The following is an 18,489-nucleotide window of genomic DNA, read 5'->3' as shown; positions in this document are numbered from 1 at the left end:
GTTTGGTTTAAACTTATCTGGGCAATATTGTACCCTAAGGAAATTATTTTGGGATGTAGATCACGTATTGGTTAAAAGAGAAAAGGTGGATTAAAACAGGTTAGAAACCAAAAGAAAGCACTTGAGAGTTCATTGAAGTGGACAAAGCTTGGAGCAAGGCAGCGGTCCAAGTGCGTTTTTAAAAACTGGATCATCAATCTTCAATATTTGTATTTCCATAATAGTTAATTCTTTGCCAGCTATTTCTGTCTAGCTATAATCTTTGCCAGAATGAAGATCAAGAAAAATGACAGTACAGTTTTGCCATTCAATTAGTGGCCCTCACAGTCCTGCAGACTGCAGTCACTGTACATCATCCTTGTGGCACAAAGCCAGTTTAGCTATCAGTTTGTCCAACTTCAGTAGAGTTTTCATTTACATTAGTTTTATCTTCTCCACTTCATCTTGACTTTTATGTTTTAATACAAATCATTCAATCTTTAGCTTCCCGAGCGTTATTTTGGATCAAAGGATAAATTGTGTGCATTGCAGGTTCTGAGCTGGGGGTAGTTACGACAGAATTTGGAACAGGCATTTGTTTATAGAATTAATCGTACATCTTGCGTGAATATGAATACCTTTAAGAATGCTTGACTGACTTCTTTAACTTCTGGCTGAGACAAGTTTAATTTCATACCCTGATGCATAAACAATACTGGTAGCATTTTTTGAGACCAGATGGAATGTATGGCTCAATGTCCTGCTCAGACAGTAGCCCATGGAAGAGTCTGTGGAAAGAGCATTAAGTGATGTTGTGGAATGGTGATAATTCTCCAGTACTTTCTGGGATTCTGTAATGAGTGATTTTCTGGCCTGGACATAGAATCTTTGTATATTAATAGTGTTAGTGGCTCTTGGATATGTGAATTTGTCTAAGAACTTTTGAACCCCTGTACATTTTTGGTGTCCTTACGTCCCCATAGTAAGAAGGCATCCACAGTTTCAATTATGTGTTATGAGAAAATCTATTTCCTTTTGTTTATTTTAACCTGCCCACCTGATGATTTAATCTCATTTTTCCTATGCCTTGAAACCTGACAGGTCAGTAAGTGTTCCCCGTTCTCCTTCTCCCTCAAGTTCGTAATTTTGTAAATATTTTTCACGTTGCCTTTCAGTTGTCCTCTTTCCAAGCTGAAGTGTTGTATTTATTTAGTTATTCATAAACATCTAAATTATTCCATACCTTTGATCATCTCTACAGTATTTATTTCTAGTTTTTCCAGTTCTGCTGCATGCCTTTTGAGAAGGGAGGAAGGACAGAGATTAGAGCTATCCTCAGCAGGCAAGAGATGGATGAAATTTTGGTTTACATGATAGCATGGTAGCATAGTTCTTGGTTTTGTTCCCTATCCCTTTCCTAATAATTCCTGTCTTTGCTTTTTGAGAGTATTTTAGTGATGTTCTCCTTCTTGAATAGAAATAACAATTCGAAGTCTGTAAAATTTGCATTGTGTGTCCCTGGGTACATGACTTCGTAGTTCTTAAATTGAACATAATCTACCAATTTAATGTCTGACCGTTCAGTAACGGGATGTTTTTTTCATACTTCTCCGTGACTAAGTTTTGCAGCAGCAAACTTTTTATTTATTTCATTCTTTATTTTTTCCCAGATCATTTATAAATTCTTTGAACAGTAGAAACTGTAGCAGAGATTCTTGTGGGACCCCAGTGGTAATCTCCTTCCACTGTGGAACCTGACCATTTTATTCTAGCTCTTGTTTAGTGTTTTAATGAGCTACAAAATCAATGAGAGGGAACCCCTTTGTTCTATGTTGGCATACTTTATTTAGGAGCATTTTGAATGAAATCACCATATTTTCTCAACTGAGAAATTGCTTGTGTGAAAGAGGTACTCTGGGCAAGTGAACAAATATAACTGTAGTTCAGTTCAAAACACAAAACCGAAGATCATAATCTTCCAGTTATACTGATGAGGAATTAATCAGGTTATTTAACTGAGCACTAACATGACTTACATGGAGGTTCTGAGTGCTTCTCAGCCTTCTATCTTGTGCAGTTGATATTTGTTTCAAAGGGCTGGTCTGCAGTAACCCCCAGCTATCTCCCAGAGGATGGATCCCAGTCACAGCACAGTTCTTTGCTCTTCAGCTGTAAGCATTACCTGACTTTACTGGGGATGTATCAGAGATTCTAGCTGCTTCACACAAGGGAAAAGTTCAGTGAGCTTTAACATCAGATGATGGAATCTGTATCTATGCAGTGCAGGCAGATACTACCTTTGGGATGGGAGTTGTGTCCAGGTGACAGCAACCTGCTTATGTGGTTAGCTGGTGGGATTGCAGAAGAGACAACTAGTGTTAATGTCAAAGATTTCTTGTGTTGTCCTCCTTTTAAGTTGTTTTTTGTGGTATCCTGGGCTCAGCAGGGAATAGTGCTGGGAGATCAGCAGCACACACACTTCCATGGATCCAGGGCTGAGCAAGTGCAGGTAAAAGGCAAGTAGTAGAGGATCATAACCCCATTACTGGGGCAGAAGGAGAAGGGCAGGTTCAGAAGATGGAAGCAGCTCTCCCAGGTTTATCCACGAAGTCAGATTTGGACTTATACAACTTGGGTTTCAAGGCCTGAATACTGTCAGCAGTGTTACAGTTGTCATTTTTTGAACCACTGGTGAAAGCAAAAGAACTGAAAGACCGAGAAACTTGCAGTAAAAGGGAGGATAGAGTACAGTGGAAGCAAAGGAGTGAGGAAGCCTGGGTGGGATCCCTTGAACAGAGAAGTCTAGAGAAGGCCATCTATAGCCAGTGGCCCACAAGAGCAAAAGTGGTAGTGGTGCTCCAAGCAGGAGGCCCAGATGATGCAGGGTGGAGATGCTAGCAGTTAACTCCTTTCCCGCTGAATTATCTTACTCCTCAGTTATTGAGGAACTGAGTACAGAGAGTAACCCTTAAGTATTTAGAATTCTTGCCCTCAATCTTCTTTTAAAGGGATGCATTAGGTTCTTTTCAATGGAGAATACATAGGGCTTGCAGTTGCTTCTGGTCTTCTTTGAAACATCCTTCTGAATATTTTAAGGGTTTGCTGTGCTGATGAAGCTTGTGGAAAAAGATATAACACATTCAAGGCAAGCTGTGACATGCTCAGAGTCTAGGCTGTATGTTTTGGTAGGATCCTGAAGCAAGGAAAATGCAGTTAACTTCCATGACAAAATCATAACGTACACTCAGAATTGTGGCGTGAAATATAAAAGACCTAAAGGTATCTCTTACATTCCAGTTACTTACAACACACATAGGAAATACAAGGGAAGTGTGCCTTGGGAATCCAAAGAGAATATTTGGAAAGGGTGGTAGAGAGAAAGAAGACAGAGATCAGCAGAAACTTGGGGAGCTCAGGCATTGAGGCTTGAAGGTTTTATCTGCCAGTGTCAAGAATCAGTGGGTTGTAAGGCATCCTGTCTTGTGAACACAGGATGTGCGAGTTGCTTGGCCATTGGAAGCCTCATCAGGACACCTTGTGGTCCTGTCAGTCTGCCACCTGCTCTCTGCAAAGCCCCTCAGGCTTGAGTAGAAGTGTGTTGGTGCTGCTTTCTCACTGAGGCTTACGAACTTCAAAGCAAGCCAGTGATCTCCTATTGGTAGTTGTCACATTGCAGACCACAGCTGAACTCCCACTACATACTGGGTTTTAAGAGCTCCTGCCTTTTTATGGGAGGCCTTTTCTCGTCTGGGAAAGGCTTGCATGACTCCAGTAATGAAAGAAATGAGCTTATCTTTAGTTCCCTCAGGTCTTTCGGATTGTAACTGTGTGGAGTCTATATGTACCCTAGTTGCAACCTCACCCTATCAGTCCTTTGTCCTCTCTGTAGTTACTGTACTGCATCTCTGTCTTCTATTGCACTCTCACTGCAGCATGTGTGTGCTTAGTGTAAGCCATGTGTTAGTGTATTAAAAAAAATCTCTACAAATCCAAATAATTATCTCATTAGTGTTGGGAATCCTTAGCTCTTTTCCTGCTGCAAATCTTCCTCTCTTCAGTGCTGATCAGCTACAGACGTGCTCCAGTTTAGAAGTTTCTTCTCTTTTCTTTTGTTCTCAAGCATGACGTTACAGCTAATAATATGGTCCCAGGCTGGAATTCAAGGAACTCCTTAGCAAGACAGCAGTTGGCAAAAGGCACCTCTAGCAGGTGTTGTGCTTGCTGGAGCGACTTCATGCAGAGTCATAGCTGGATAAGTATTAAGGGATTTTTAGGAAGCAGCAGTGCCTTGCAGGCAGGAGGCTTTGTATGTGGAGTAGTGAAAGTATGATGGTTCTTCTTTTCTCAGGGCTCCAGAGAATCATCATTTTTCCTGGGAAGGAGAGATGGAGAGTAGTGTCCACAATAAGGTGACAAAAAGACCGCTAACACATCCCAACTATCAGCTCCATTTTGCTGTGCAGCAGCTTCAGCAGCAGAAACTTCAGTCATCACAGCTGTTGGAGCAAAGCCAAGCCCGGCACCAGGTAACTAAACAAAATTCCTGCCTGGGATGTAGCAATACTGACTGTGTCTTAGATCACAGAATCACAGAATCATTCTGGTTGGAAAAGACCTTCAGGATCATTGAGTCCAACCATAACCCAACGTAAGTCCAGTGCTTAAACCATGTTTGTAAGCACCACATCTATATGACTTTTAAACATCTCCAGGGATGGTGGTTCAACCACCTCCCTGGGCAGCCTATTCTAGTGTTTAATTATCCTTTCAGTGAAGAAGTTTCTTCTAATATCTAATCTAAACCTCCAACTTGAGGCTATTTCCTCTTCTCCTGTTGCTTTTGTTGCTAGGGAGAAAATATCAACCCTCACCACACTGCAGCCTCTTCTCTTAAGTGGTTGTAGAGAGTGGTAAGGTCTCTTCCTCAGCTACCTTTTCAACAGGCTAAACAATCCCACTTTTCTCAGATGCTCTTCAGGAGGCTTTTATGCTCTAGACCATTCACCAGCTTTGTTGCCCTTCTCTGGACTTACTCCAGAATCTCAATGTCCTTGTAGCGAGTGGCCTAAAACTGAATGCAGTACTCAAGGTGCAGCCTCCCCAATATCAAGTACAGGAGGACAATCACTTCCCTAGTCCTGCTGGCCCCATTATTTCTCATACAGTCCAGGATGCTGTTCTTCTTGGCCACCTGGGCACACTGCTGGCTCGTATTCAGCCAACAGTCCATCAGCACCCCCAGATCCTTTTCCATAGGGCAGCTTTCCAGGGCCCAGGGCATGTAGCTTTGCTTGGGGTGCTTGTGACCCAAGTTCAGGACCTGGCACTTGGCCTCATTGAACTGCATACAATTGGCCTCAGCCCATTAATCCTGCTGCTCCAGGTCTTGCTATACAGTCTTCCTCTTCCTACCCGGAGGGAGATCAACACTCTCACCCAACTTAGTGTCATCTGCAAACTTACTGAGGGTGTAACTTGATCCACTCATCCAGCTTATTGAAAGAGAACTGGCCAGGGTCAGGCTGGCCTGTAGTTCCCAGGAGCCTCCTTCTAGCCCTCTTGTATTATGTGGGTGTCACATTTGCTGACCTCCAGTCTACTGGCATCTTCCTTGTTAACCACAATTGCTGGTAAGTGATGGGAAGTGACTTGGTGAGCACTTCCACCAGCTTCCTCAGTACTCTTGGGTGTATCCCTTCTGGCCCCGTAGACCTCTGTATGTCTAAGTGGTGCAGCAGGTTGCTAATCATCTCCTCTTGGATTATGGGGGCTTCATTCTGCTCCACATCCCTCTCTTTCAGCTCAGGGGACTGGGTACCCAGCAAACAACTGGTACTACTACTGAAGACTGAGGCAGAGAAGGCATTTAAGTACCTCAGCCTTTTCCTCATCCTTTGTCACTATGTTGCCCCCTGCATCCAACAAAGGAGATTCTCCTTGTCGCCAAGATATTTACAGAAACATTTTTGCTGTCCTTTGCAGCAGTAGCCAGGTTAAGTTCTAGTTGGGCTTTGGCCCATCTAATTTTCTCCCTGCATAGCCTAACAATGTCTAGCCCCCCTGAGTTTCCTGCCCCTTCTTCCAAATGCTGTAAATTCCCCTTTCTTTCCTGAGTTCCAGCTAAAGCTTTGTTCAGCCACTCTGCCCTTCTTCCCTGCTGGCTTTTTTTTTTTTTTTTTTTTTTTTTTTTGGTGCATGGGGTAGGCTCATTCCCACACCTTTAATATTTCTTTCGTGAAGAAAGTCCAGCCTTTCTGGACTTCTTTACCTTTTAGGGCTGCTTCCCAAGGGATTCTGTCAACCAGTATCCTAAGCAGGTCGAAGTCTGCCCTTCAGAAATCCAAGGTGGCAGTTCTGCTGACCCCTCCCTCCTTACTTCTCCAAGAATGGAAAGCTGTCGTTTTGTGGTTGCTATGCCCAAGATGGCCTCCGACTGTCACATCCTCCACAAGCCCATCTCTGTTGACAAATAGCAGGTCCAGCAGTGTGCCTTCCCTTGTAGGCTTCCTCAGCAGCTGTGTCAGGAAGTTGTCCTCTGCACACTCCAGGAACCTCCTGGACTGTTCCCTCTCCTGCTGTATTATGCTTTCAGCAGACATCTGGGAAGTTGAAGTCCCTGATGAGGACGAGGACAAGCAATCAAAAGACTTCTCTCAGATGTCTACAGAATACTTTGTCTGTCTCTTCGTCATGGTTGGGTGGTCTATAATAGACATGCAGAACCAATGCAGAGCTGGAACATATGGCACAGCTTTCATGAAGGAAGTAACTCTTTTAAGTGTGTTGCAACAAAACTAATCTTACCTGCAGTGGTTTTGAGAGCATTTGGATGCTGTAGTTCCCAATGGTTTCTTCCACTACTCTGCCATCCTTCTCCATTTGGCTGCTGACATGCTGCTGCTTGTTTTTCTGCACCAGTTCAGGGCTTGCCTTTATAATGCCTCAGACAGCCTTAGAACTGTCTAACTCCACAGTTCTTTGTCATAATCTCATCACTGAAAATACATTTGTGCTTTGACTTGTGTTCTTCCTGTGTAGTGCTTAAGCTGGGTCACTGTTGTATTTCAGTGTTATTAAAAATAGGGTCTTGAAATTGTGTTGGCAACTCTGCCTTTGTCTTGACTAAGGCTTCATCCTAACTAAGCTCCCTTCATTCTGGATGTGTTCTCACATGATGCAATTATCCAAAAAGCAGTATGTTAAGAGGACTAAAAAGTTATGTGGGAAAATCTTCTTTCTTTTGAAGACATGTATTCATTTATTTTAAGAGAGCCATCAGTATGCAGGAGGCATGGCTTCTGACCCTGATGCCAGATGCAAGTTTTCTCTGCAACCCTGAAAATTTTCTCCAGGCCTCGTACACATTTTGTTATTACTATGTTCAAGATCTCATTTCACTGCTTTGCATAAAACTGTCTGATGGATACATGATTCCTTTGTTATAATTTCAAGAAAAGATGGGCTGTAAGTATCCAAGAGCAAGAGAAAATTGAAAAGGGTTTGTGTTATTCATAGTCTGAATAACACCTAGATGCCACTGTGTCTGGCACAGCATTTCCATGCTGCCTGGGGAATCATCCAAAGTTACAGTTTGTTAATTGATGCACTCATTATTTCTTGTCATTCTAGAGAGAGGGGAGTGTGTTCTTTCTCCTGAGTGATGTCCAAAAGGCTTTCCTGCTAAAGAAAGAAAGTCTTTGGGTGAACAAACTTTTGTTCAAAAGAAGTTGGTCTCCATTAGGGAGGAGCTGTTTGCTGGCTGGCAGGACCAGACTCCCAACAAAACTGTGAACAGCACTAACATGCTGAGGTCTGAACACCCACACTCCCTCCTGTGAAGCAGATGAGTCACTACTCTGAGTCCTTGAGAATAGGTTATAGGCAAATTGCCCTCATCATTTCTGGGAGCATCTTGAAAGTGAGGCCCTTCTGCCTTTGGTCCTTGCATTCCTTCTTCTAAGGCCCTCACCTAGCCATGCAGTTTCCATCTCCAAATTCCCTTACCTACAGTCTTCTTGTTCCCCCTCTGTACAGGAGGTCTTCCTTTCATCTCCATCCAGGGGGCTCTGGGTGGGCAGCTGTGGCTGCTCATTAGCTCAGGAAAGGGTTGTAAGCTGGCTTGTGCTTGTGAGGAGGCTGGAGCTGGCCGTGGGGCCTGGCTGGGTTCTCTTCTAATTGCTGACATTGAACTGATGTTATTCTTGGCCTGGGGCAGAGCCATTACTCAGGAGTTTATGTTAAAGTGATTCTTTGTTAAACCTTCTCTCACCCCCACAACATCCCCCTCCTTTCTTTCCCTCCCTTCTCCTTCTGAGCCAAGCAGCCAAGTATTAAGGCCATTGCCATGCCGCTGAGCTCAGACTGCACTGAAGTTGTCATTAATGAAGAAAGGTATGTGCTGAACATGGGGGCTTTCAGACTTTCTGTAGTGAAAGCCACATCTTAAAGTTACTGTCTCATGGACGCTTCCTCTCCCACTAGACATTGCACGTAGCCAGCCGCACCTCCCTTCCAGTCACAATTGCACTGATCCTCTGATGCCCCTCACAGTCACTGCAATACTCTTACTCCCAGACACTGCACCATCCTAGACTTTATCTACCTATTCCCCTGCTCCCTCTCTGTCTCTACTTACCCTTGGCTTCTGCTAGTTGTCTTCTCAGTCTTAAACCCTTTGACTTGGCCATTCCAAGAACTGCCTTTTCATTTCTACTGCTCACACACTCCCTGTCTTGCATCTCCTTCTCACTCATACCTCTTTGAATTCCTTCCCACATTTTCCTCATGGCCATCATTGGTCCTCCTTTTTTTTTTTTTTTTTTTTTTTTTTTTCCCCCTGCAGCTGATGTGACTTGTCCTAGCCTACATGGCTTTGCCACATTCCCTGGTCACTGCCACCTAAACGACCTGTTGCCTTCTCCCTACCCACGTCTGCTCCATACCTTGTTGTCTTGCTTGCTATGTTCAAGTTCCTCAGCCTTCTTTCAACAGGAGAAATATATCCCCAAAACCAGGAGGTGTATCACTTGAAAGAGTGTCATTCTCTCTCTACTTTGAGGAATCCATGTAGGATATTTCTATCATTCAGCTGATGATTCAAGTTGTTACAGTTGGAAGGGAGGATAGCCGTTTGTCAGTAGCTGAAGTACACTTATTAATATATCTCTATTAACACCCTGAGTATGGCATGACCGTACAACATGACTGGATGCATCTTTCCTTCTCTCTGTGACAAATGGATTAGCCATATGCATATGGATAATCGGGACAAGTGTCAGAAGCACCATGTCTAATAACACAGACAAATGCTTCTGCCTGTATGTTAACCAGTTTGATGTGTTGGAGATGAGCTGGATGTATCGGAAAGCATGGAAGTTCCTAATCAAGTTTTTGTGTAGTAGGAATGCTCCCATCTGCTGCACACTGGATGTATCATCCTGAAAGCTTGAGTGCTTCTTTGTGGCAGCACCCACTCTTAGCTAAGCACTTCCCAGACACTTAAAAATTATTTCTTCTTCAGGCATTTAACAATTCACAGAGTAGCAACTAATGTATAGGTGGAAGAACAGGAATAATACCAAAAATATTTACTTATTGTGTGTGGAACTTAGTTTGTGCAGTATATTATGGTGGAAATAGATCTTTGGTGTCTGTATAGGTACTTCATTCCCTGGACAAAAACACCAAATGAATGGATGAGAATCTAACAAATAAATGGATGCAGTGACAGGGCCCAGGAGCAGAGACAATACAGAGCCTGAGAAAAGAAAAAGAAATAGAAAGGGGCAGAAGTCCGAAGGTGGAGAAAAGAAGTTTAAATCTGCTATCAACAAATTTGGGGAACAAGAATTACAAAATCAAACCAAAAGACAAAAAAAACCCAGGTTTATAACAGTATTTTTAATGTCTAATGGAGACGTCCTGTGACATGTTATGACCTAGATGTTAGTATCACTGCTGCAGTTGGCAAGGCAGTTAATATACCATCATTGTTTATTCTCTAATTGTTTCCTGTACTGGAAAGATGCCATTAGCTGTTAGGGAGGTTCTTCCTCTTTGTGGCTATGGTCTGTCTGCTTAGCCTAGCATCTACTGGGTTTAGGATTTTATGCTAAACATTTCACATGGGAAAAAAACAAAATTAAAACAAGAAGACTACAGTCCTATGGTGGAATGATCCCCATCAGTCCTACTTATATGGAAAAAGCTCATGTTAAACAAGACATAAATCACATTAATGAGTTGTATGGTCAGTTATGATCACGTTTTCAGTCAGAAGTGGATTTTATGCTATAGAACAATGGGTTAAGTTAATCTTAAATAATTCTCCCTCAGTTACTTAAAAATAGTATTTTCTCTGAAATATTCCTCATTTGATGAAGTTCAGCATTTTTTTTTCTTTTAATGTATGTGACTGTCTACAGTTCCCTACAGTTTATTTAGATCTGACTGGGAATGTTGAGTATTTAGAGTAAAATTCCTAGGACTACATTATTCCTGCCTCAGGACACAAGGCCCCTTTGAATACAGCCTTAAACCTCATTAAACTGTTTTCTAAACTACTATATATTGGACTGCTCAGATCTGCAGTCTGTCTTCCCCTTCAGTCTCTTGTTCTTTCTTGTTTTTCAGCTTTTTCCCTCAGATTGTTTTCCCACTAAATGTGCTAAGTGCCATTTTTCCTATTTGAGTCTTGTGATTCTGATGAGTCAAAGTCTCAGCCTAAGAAAAGCAGAACAACTGTTCTGAAAGCAGTAGTCTGTGCTGATTTATACCAGCTGAAATTTTTTCCCCATGTTTCTGATCTGGCACTATTATTAGAATTATGGTAACACCCAGATGTATTAAGTATCTTTCCCATACAGTGATATGGCCCAATCCTTGCCCCAGAGAGCTCTCATTACCAAAAGAGAGACAAAGGAGAAGGCACAAAGTCACCTTATTGTATTATAGTTTAGTCTTGTTCTGAAGAATTTACCAAGGAAGACATGCTTCGTGACAGTCTGTGCATACCATTAGTTTACTCCTTTTAAATTGCTTGATGACCCTAAGATGCTCCTCTTACTGCAGTTTATCACTGTGGCAGTTAATAGTACATTTTGAGACTGTTCTTTATAGCCAGTTTGTGTATTTTCAACCCTGACTGACATTCAAGTTGGTTTAAATGAATGCATTAATATGTGTTCAAGAGTCTCCACTAGACAATTTATATGACTCCAAAGGCTTTCCAGGCCATTTAATTATCTGTGGTTTTTCAATGTCATCTGAAATGCAGTTGTTTTCTAAAAGTGATGGGGTTTATTTTCTTGGATTTGTACTTCTTTTTTTTTTAGTTATTTATTCTCTGTTTTAGATGTAAATCCTCACTATTGTTTATTGCTTATAAACATCTCAGTTTCCAGTGCTAGTGATTTGGAACCAGCTGCACAGATCTTTATGCAGTACATCTGTGTGTGCTTCTGTTTGTTGCTTCTCATACACTGCTGAGTCTCTCATTGTTTTCAGACTTGCCGATCCAATTTAGACTGAATGACTATGTGACAAATCCCAAAGCTATGTTTCATATAAATTTAATGAAAATCAAGAGCTGCATATCTGGAAAGGGGGTTCAGCTGCTGTTCCCAGTAAGGCAAAGGCTACAGCATGAGGCCACTCCTAATTAGACAGCAGAATATTCACACAAGAATACCCCAGCCCCATAAAAAGAGGTGTAATTTGGGGCATGCCTTATATTAGATATGGTAAGACTCAGCCTCAAGACAGATTCACAGGAAATGAGCTTCATTACCTCCTCTGGTCACAGAATGAACATGTTTTTGCTTGCAACATTTGTTCCGTTACAGTGCTAGGATGGGTGTTAGATACAGGGATGGTAGGTGCCAGGAACATTCTTTCTGTTTTTGAAGATCATTAATATATCTGCTTTTCTTCAAAGTACTACAGTACCTCCCTGCTTTTAATCATGAACAGCCTGAGCTCAGCTGCTACTTGCTATTACTCTTAGATGTTCGTTGTTCTTACAAGCTGTACATGTTGAGATTTTCTAAAGAAAATACTATTTTTGTACATATAATACTTTGCAAATGGTACTCGTGTAGATATGGAAGCAAGGAGGGGTGTAATCTAATGAGGAAAATATGAGACTGGGAATCAGGATCTTCACTGAGCTCAGCCCAGCTTTTCACATTGCTTTAGGCTGTGGATTAGTGAAAATCACATTCTCTGTCAGTGGTAATATTCTTCAGGTGCAAGACAGAGCTAATGCTGTCCTGCCCCTCTGAGAATTATGCAAGAGAATTAATTCACTAATGCTTTACGTGGTTTCAGCTAAAAATGTCTCATAGTATTCTTTTTCAGATTTGTAGCTCTAAGAACCTCTCAGGGAAGCAAATGTCTCCTCAACACCAAGTTGAATCTGCCAGTTTGGGAAGCATCCTTCAACGTTTTTTTCTTGCAGCAACAGTTGTAGAGTGCTTCCTGCTTCAGGACTGCCTCTCTCCTGGTTTGTCTAGGCTTCTGCTATCCCTAGAACCTGAGCCTTCAGAATCTTGAGTGTTGTGGTCTGTCTCCTATTTTTTAGATGTGCTGAAATGTCTTCCCAATCCTTCCTTTGTGTGATCAGACTCTGCTCTCCATAGCTGCCCTCTTTATTTGCACAGTAGCTTCTCCTGGTTTCCTGTCTTGTCCCTATGGAGTTCACAGCAGGGCAGTATGCTTTGTAGCTGAATCCCGATGCCGTGGTCCATGTCAGCTTCCAGTCTCCCCATCCTTGGCTGGAAGGCAGCCAGAATCTCAGCACAGCATGGAGACAAAGGCCTTTTTGGAAGTCCATTACCCCCAAGAAAAACATCCATGACCTCTCCTTAGGCAGGTCCCAGCCCAGCTTTTGCTGATCAGACTTGTGTTAGAGCATCCACACTTGCTGTTTCTTCAGAACAGTCATGGATTTCAGGTCAGTCATGGACCTCCTTGCCAATGCACATTGACACAGAGCAGGGGTTAAGACCATATGCTTTGGGGACTGAAGGATCTTGGTGATTTTAATAATAAGAAAAAGGACTTAGTGGAAATATGCATAATATTAAACAGAGCACAGTGAAATGTCACCCTTGAATAAGAAATGGGTGCAGTGATTTGAGGGTGTGTATCCTGACCCCATGATATGTCAGACTCTAAGATGCAAAAGATTAAGCCAAGTTCCATTTTAGTTTGTAGTGCTGGCAGGAGGTGTGGGGTGTGACTGCTGTTTTCCAGACTTGTGCACCTGTACCAGCTACTTACTCAAAATGTGAAAGCTGTGATCAAGGTTAGGGCTTCAGGGAAGCGAGAGGTTAAGAAGGATTGGTAGCTCAAAGGCATCTTGTCAGTGAGCCCTGCTTAGCAAACAGGCCTGTTTTGGCTCCTCTACTTCCTTTTTTCCCTAGAGCTCTGCCTGTCAAAAGCGCCTTCCCACACACCGCTGCCCTGCCATTTGCCAGAGAATTGCGGGGGAGAGGGGCTTTTCCTGTCTGTGTGCTGAGACTCAGCCAGCCCTCAGACTGTGGTTTTCCCTGGAGCCTGGAGTCCACTCACTGCGGCTTTGTTTGTTTTTCACCAGAGAAGAAACTGAGGACAAACGCAGTGAAGGGCGCTGCTCCCAGGTCACGCCGAGGTGACTGGCGGCTGCTCAGCTATTCCCTTCATCTGCTATCGCTGACCTCTAGCTGCCAAACTACACGGTTACTGCCTCTTTGCCCTGGGAACCCGACTGACTTCGAGGAAAGACAAGGCAGAACTCCCAGCAGGTTGCTTCTTTCTGAGAAGGGTCGAGCAGTTTGCAGAGCTCCCGTAGGGAACCATTTCCGCTCCTTGCTTTGCTAGTCCACTGCTCCGTTCTCCAGTGTCTCGCAACATGCGGATTCTTTAGTTCCCTGTGACAAATTTCCAACATACTTACTCTTACACCTGCTATATCTATAGGAATAGATATATTTTCTGTTCCCTGGTATTACTAGGGATTTCCTTTTTGTCAGCTGCTGTGACCTAAACCATGTTCAGATAAGGTAGCCTAGAGCCTTTCTGTTATTCCAAGCACTTAGCAGGGTTGACTGAAGAACTGGCATTGTCACATCCTCCCCGTAACTTTTTTCTTTCCTAGAACTGTGTTTCAATCCCAAGAATAATTTAGCAACATAATTGCAGAAAGTCAGTCAATGCAATAAAAGCTTTACTTTTTGTGGATGGGAACCCACTGGAAGATTAGATTGAGGATAGAGACTCTTGATTCTTAATCCAGAATCCTGTGGCAGTAATGAGTTGTCTGACTTCTATAAAGTTCAGCTCTAAGAACTACTTCACTGACTCGACCACTTAACACTTTTTTTTTTTCTTTTTCTTTTTTTTTTTTTTTTTTTTATATGCAATGGACTGCTCCTACAGCCCTGGGTTTGCCTTCACCTGGCATATATTATGGTTTACAAAAAATGTCACCCACCTCCATCAGGTCATTTAGACATGTTCTGAAGTAATCACCAATTACTATGGTATTTTTGTTTACTTCCTTTTTTACCAGGCTCTCTTTGCCAACTACTTGCAATCTAGCACCAGCCATATATCTGTGCCAGCTGGCTCTGATGCCCACAAGACATCAAGTGCCACTTCTAGTATCCAGAAGGCAGCAAGTTTGCACAAAGTGATGCCATCCCAGAGTACACCTTCTCAGATGGTTCCAAAGCCTCCAGCAAGCAACAGGCAGGCAGTGGTCAGAAGGGCTGCAGCCCAGAGGATTTCCAAGTAAGTTTTATCTCTTCCCATCCACAACAGGGGTTTGGCCCAGGTTCCCCTCAGGAGGAATATTAGAGAACCACCTGTCTACATGAGATGCTGACATAGATCTTATGGGCTGTGCTGTCCAAGGTAAATCTCAGAATAACCTGAGCTGTGTAAACTCAAACAGGTGTGCACTATGTTGCAGTTTCATGTTTCACAATGCTAAGGTAGATAATCTGGCAGCATACAAACATAAGGACACAGGAACTGCCAGATTGAATCAGAGAAGTATCTGATCCAGTGATTCAGTTACTTTAGGATGCCCACCTGACCTTCAGCTGCTGTTCCAGATGAGCACAAGTCTTCTGTAGATCATGTTTGTATATGCCAGTCCCATGCAGATATCTCACATAAATTGAGAGTACCAATTTATGTACTAGACACCTATGTTTAGGCTCTTGACTTATTCCCTCCACTTTCAACCTTTGATGGGTTATAGATTATGGTGGGTTAGAAGAGGCTGCCAAAAAAACCCCTAACAATATACTTAAAAAGCTAACCTGCCCCTGAATCAAGTTTCCTCATTATTTTAATATACAATGATTGACTTATGCCTTCAAGCACAAGTGTTTACTTTGTTTAAAATGTTTATATTGTCCCTCATATAATGATGGCTTTCCTCAATGCCTGTAGAAATCTTTTTTTTTTTTTTTAACTTTTACTAAGCTTTTAGTTATGTAGTGTTTGCTATGCTAAGCACTGATTCAGCTCTCTGATTATCCACTTAAGTGACAGAATTACTTGAGACTAAATCCTATTCAGATTTTTCCTCATGTATCCTCAGACCTGTTTCATCCCTGAATATTGACAGAAGAGCAAAAAATGAATTCATAACTTCCTGCCTAATGCTTACTCTACAACCAGGAGAGCTGTAAAATTTTCAGTGTAGGTTCCTGTGAGGTTTTCCAATTCTGTGTTCCCTTCCTGTTTAAAGAGTGAAGTTTTACTAAAAGATGATTTTATGAAGATGCTAGAGTACTGTCAGTGTGTGTGGATCAAATCTGGAACTACAAGACATATTCAAAGAGCTTGGGCAGAACCACTTTGGAGACGCTTGTATATTTCCTGCCTGTACTCTTGTTATCTCAAGAGACAGCATACTGAATTAATCCCCCAAAACTATTTAAGAAGAAAACAAGATGTTAGTAGACTTTGTCAACTCAGCAAATGCAGATGTGAGCATCAGGTCTGGAAGGTATATGTTGGTGGGTTTGCTGATTTCTTTTATGTTGCGTAGCTCATGTTAGTACAGGTGACAAGCTGTGTCAGTGGGTTTCTCTGCTGGGCAGCAGGGATGTGTATTTGAAGATGCCGGTGTGCTGTGCTCACTTCTTGGCAAAGGAAATGTTTATCCTTGTGAGATGGAATTGCAGCTCCTTGGACAGACTTTACTTTGCTGCATTTTTGTGGTTTCTGCTCTGTGACAGGCAGGAGTGTGGGAAAACCGGAAAACGTTCAGCACCAAAAATGCACAGAAGGGGGAAAAAAAGCAAAAGATTCCTTCAGAATTTCAGAAAACTAATCCAAGTATTGAAGGCTGCAAGGAGCCACTCCGGAAATACTTTCCAAGTTGCCTTTCAGTCTCCAGCACAAGGCTCCAAACCCATTCTTGCCATTCATGGGATCTTGCAGTAATATTTTTTCAGTTACATAGAAAACAGCAGTGCCCAGATATATTCCAGCATATTAAGAGATGATAATTTAAAAACAGCTATGTCTCAGTCTAACTTAGTCCTTTTATTGTTGTCAGGAAAAGACCAGAGAAGCACTGACAGAGGAGAGTGAATGCAGTTCACTCTGTGTTAAAGGAATATAGATTAGAGAAAAAAAATATTCTTGCATGTTCCAGCCTGTTTTCTACAGTTCCTGGTTATTCTGTACAAAATATTCTCAAACAGTGTGAGTAGTCTGCTTTCAAAAAACTCCAGCGGCAGAAACCCCACCATGTGCTACAGAAAACTATTTAAGAATCTAGGTAACCTTATTATCAGAGAATTTCTCCTGATGTGTAATCTGAATTTTTCATTTGTTTCATCCTCTTGTAGCTCTTCCTTCCTTCCTGAACCACTCTAAACCTTTCCCTTCCAAATACTTTCCATCTTTTGAATATTCTTCTACTTCTTGAAGTTTCCTAACATTGCTTAGACTTGTTGAGGTTTGTTAACCTTAGATAGTAGTTCTGCATGCCAAGTCTTTAATTGTCTTTAATTTACTATATTTTCTTCAGTTTGTCAGTGCCTGCATTGTGGCATCCAGAATTGTACTTTTCCAGTGTACTTTTCCAGAACTACCATATCCTTAGGTTATGACATGTCAAATACCCCTCTCCATAAAATCTAATCTTAATTTTTGCTTTTTGGATGCTTCATTTCTCTGTCAGGTCATTTTTGATTTGCTGCCCACTCTCACTCCCTTGTTGGCTGTTTTCCTGATCTCTTTCCTCAAAGATCTCAGTACTATATATTATTTCCACAACACTCACCGAAACTAATCCCATTCTGTTGTTAAAGCTCTCATATGTCTTTTCTTTTTTCTTTTTTTTTTTTTTTTTCCCCCATGAGCCAGACCTTATTTCTCAGTCTGCTTTTGTACTACTTGGCTTTTCTTTAATGTCTTATAAAAATCATCTTTTTAAAGTTGTTTGTAGAATTTCTCCAGAGACTGGACTGTGAAGACAGACTAAAATGAACTTTGTTTCTTTGACCTATCTTTTCCTTGCATGCCTTATCAATTGTGTATCCCCGCCAGTACATGTGGCTTCCAAAAGAGGAAGAAAAGAAGTAGAAAACTCAACTACAAACAGAATGAGATGCTAAAGAACATTACTGACTTATTAAAAAAAAACTGTCGAGTAGCTTGGACACTTCTCTGGTTAAAACAAAGGAAAAAAGTAATGGAAGAGCCAGACAATTGTGTCCTGTCTTTTGAGGTCCTGGCTTCTCCTGTTTTGTTGGTCTCTTAAATAGTAAAAGGTGTTAAGTTGACTGTACATGGATTGTGTCCAAAGCAGACTCCTGCTAACAGAGTGGAAAACTGGGGCCCATATTACTGTGTGGAAAAAGACTAACTGGGAGAAATAGTTTAATATGTAGCACTATGCTGAAATGTAGCCCCATAAAATGATCTCGTGGGGCTCCATAGTTTTGATCAAATGTCCTCATATCACAAGCAGAAAGATGTTTTTTGAACAACTAACCCAACAAGCTCTTCTTTCTTCCCAAGAGTCAGACTGAGTCCTTTCCACTTCTCATGTTGCATGTTGGTCTGTGAACCATGAAGAAATCTGGTAATAGCTGAGAGCAACATTTTGAGATGGAGATTATAGATGCAGTAGATGTCCCTGGAAAGCAGCACTTGGTGTATCAAATCTTCAGATGACAGCATGCGAAGTAGAAAAATATTACCTCAGTTGTCAGAACACAGAATGAACTTGTGCAGATGGTAGACAGAGAATCTTTCTACTTTTAGGAATGACTAAGTCACAATAAATACAGATTTTTTGGTGCTATCATTTCTATAGTAACTGTTCAGAAACCAACTCTCTAACTATGACAGCATCAAGTAAAGCAAGGCCTTGAACAGTCTGTGAACGGAACTATCAGTCACAGGAAAGATCTCAAAAATTCAGCTGTCAAAGTAAGACCACTGTCGATATAAGACTATATTAAGAGAGGAAATGCCAGGTAGAGAAGAAGAGCATAG

General features: G+C 41.8%; 1 protein-coding gene across 8 annotated transcripts in view; it reads left to right on the top strand.

Moving 5' to 3' along the window:
- TTLL5 (tubulin tyrosine ligase like 5) overlaps positions 1-18,489 on the top strand; it is a 130,267-nt gene that overhangs the window by 98,267 nt on the left and 13,511 nt on the right. For 5 of the 8 annotated variants that reach the window (XM_071745949.1, XM_071745946.1, XM_071745944.1 and 2 more), the window contains 2 exons: positions 4,328-4,505; positions 14,531-14,751. The exons of 1 other annotated variant lie outside the window; for it this stretch is intronic. In XM_071745949.1, coding sequence (XP_071602050.1) covers positions 4,328-4,505; positions 14,531-14,751 — 399 coding nt within the window. The remainder of the gene's footprint in view (positions 1-4,327; positions 4,506-14,530; positions 14,752-18,489) is intronic. 2 more of the 8 variants (XR_011726294.1, XR_011726295.1) reach the window with 1 other exon arrangement.

This window comes from Heliangelus exortis, chromosome 5 (genome assembly GCF_036169615.1).
Source record: "Heliangelus exortis chromosome 5, bHelExo1.hap1, whole genome shotgun sequence".
NCBI lineage: Eukaryota > Metazoa > Chordata > Aves > Apodiformes > Trochilidae > Heliangelus > Heliangelus exortis.
Note: the sequence above shows the minus strand (reverse complement) of the source record. Positions and strands in the feature narration are given on the sequence as shown.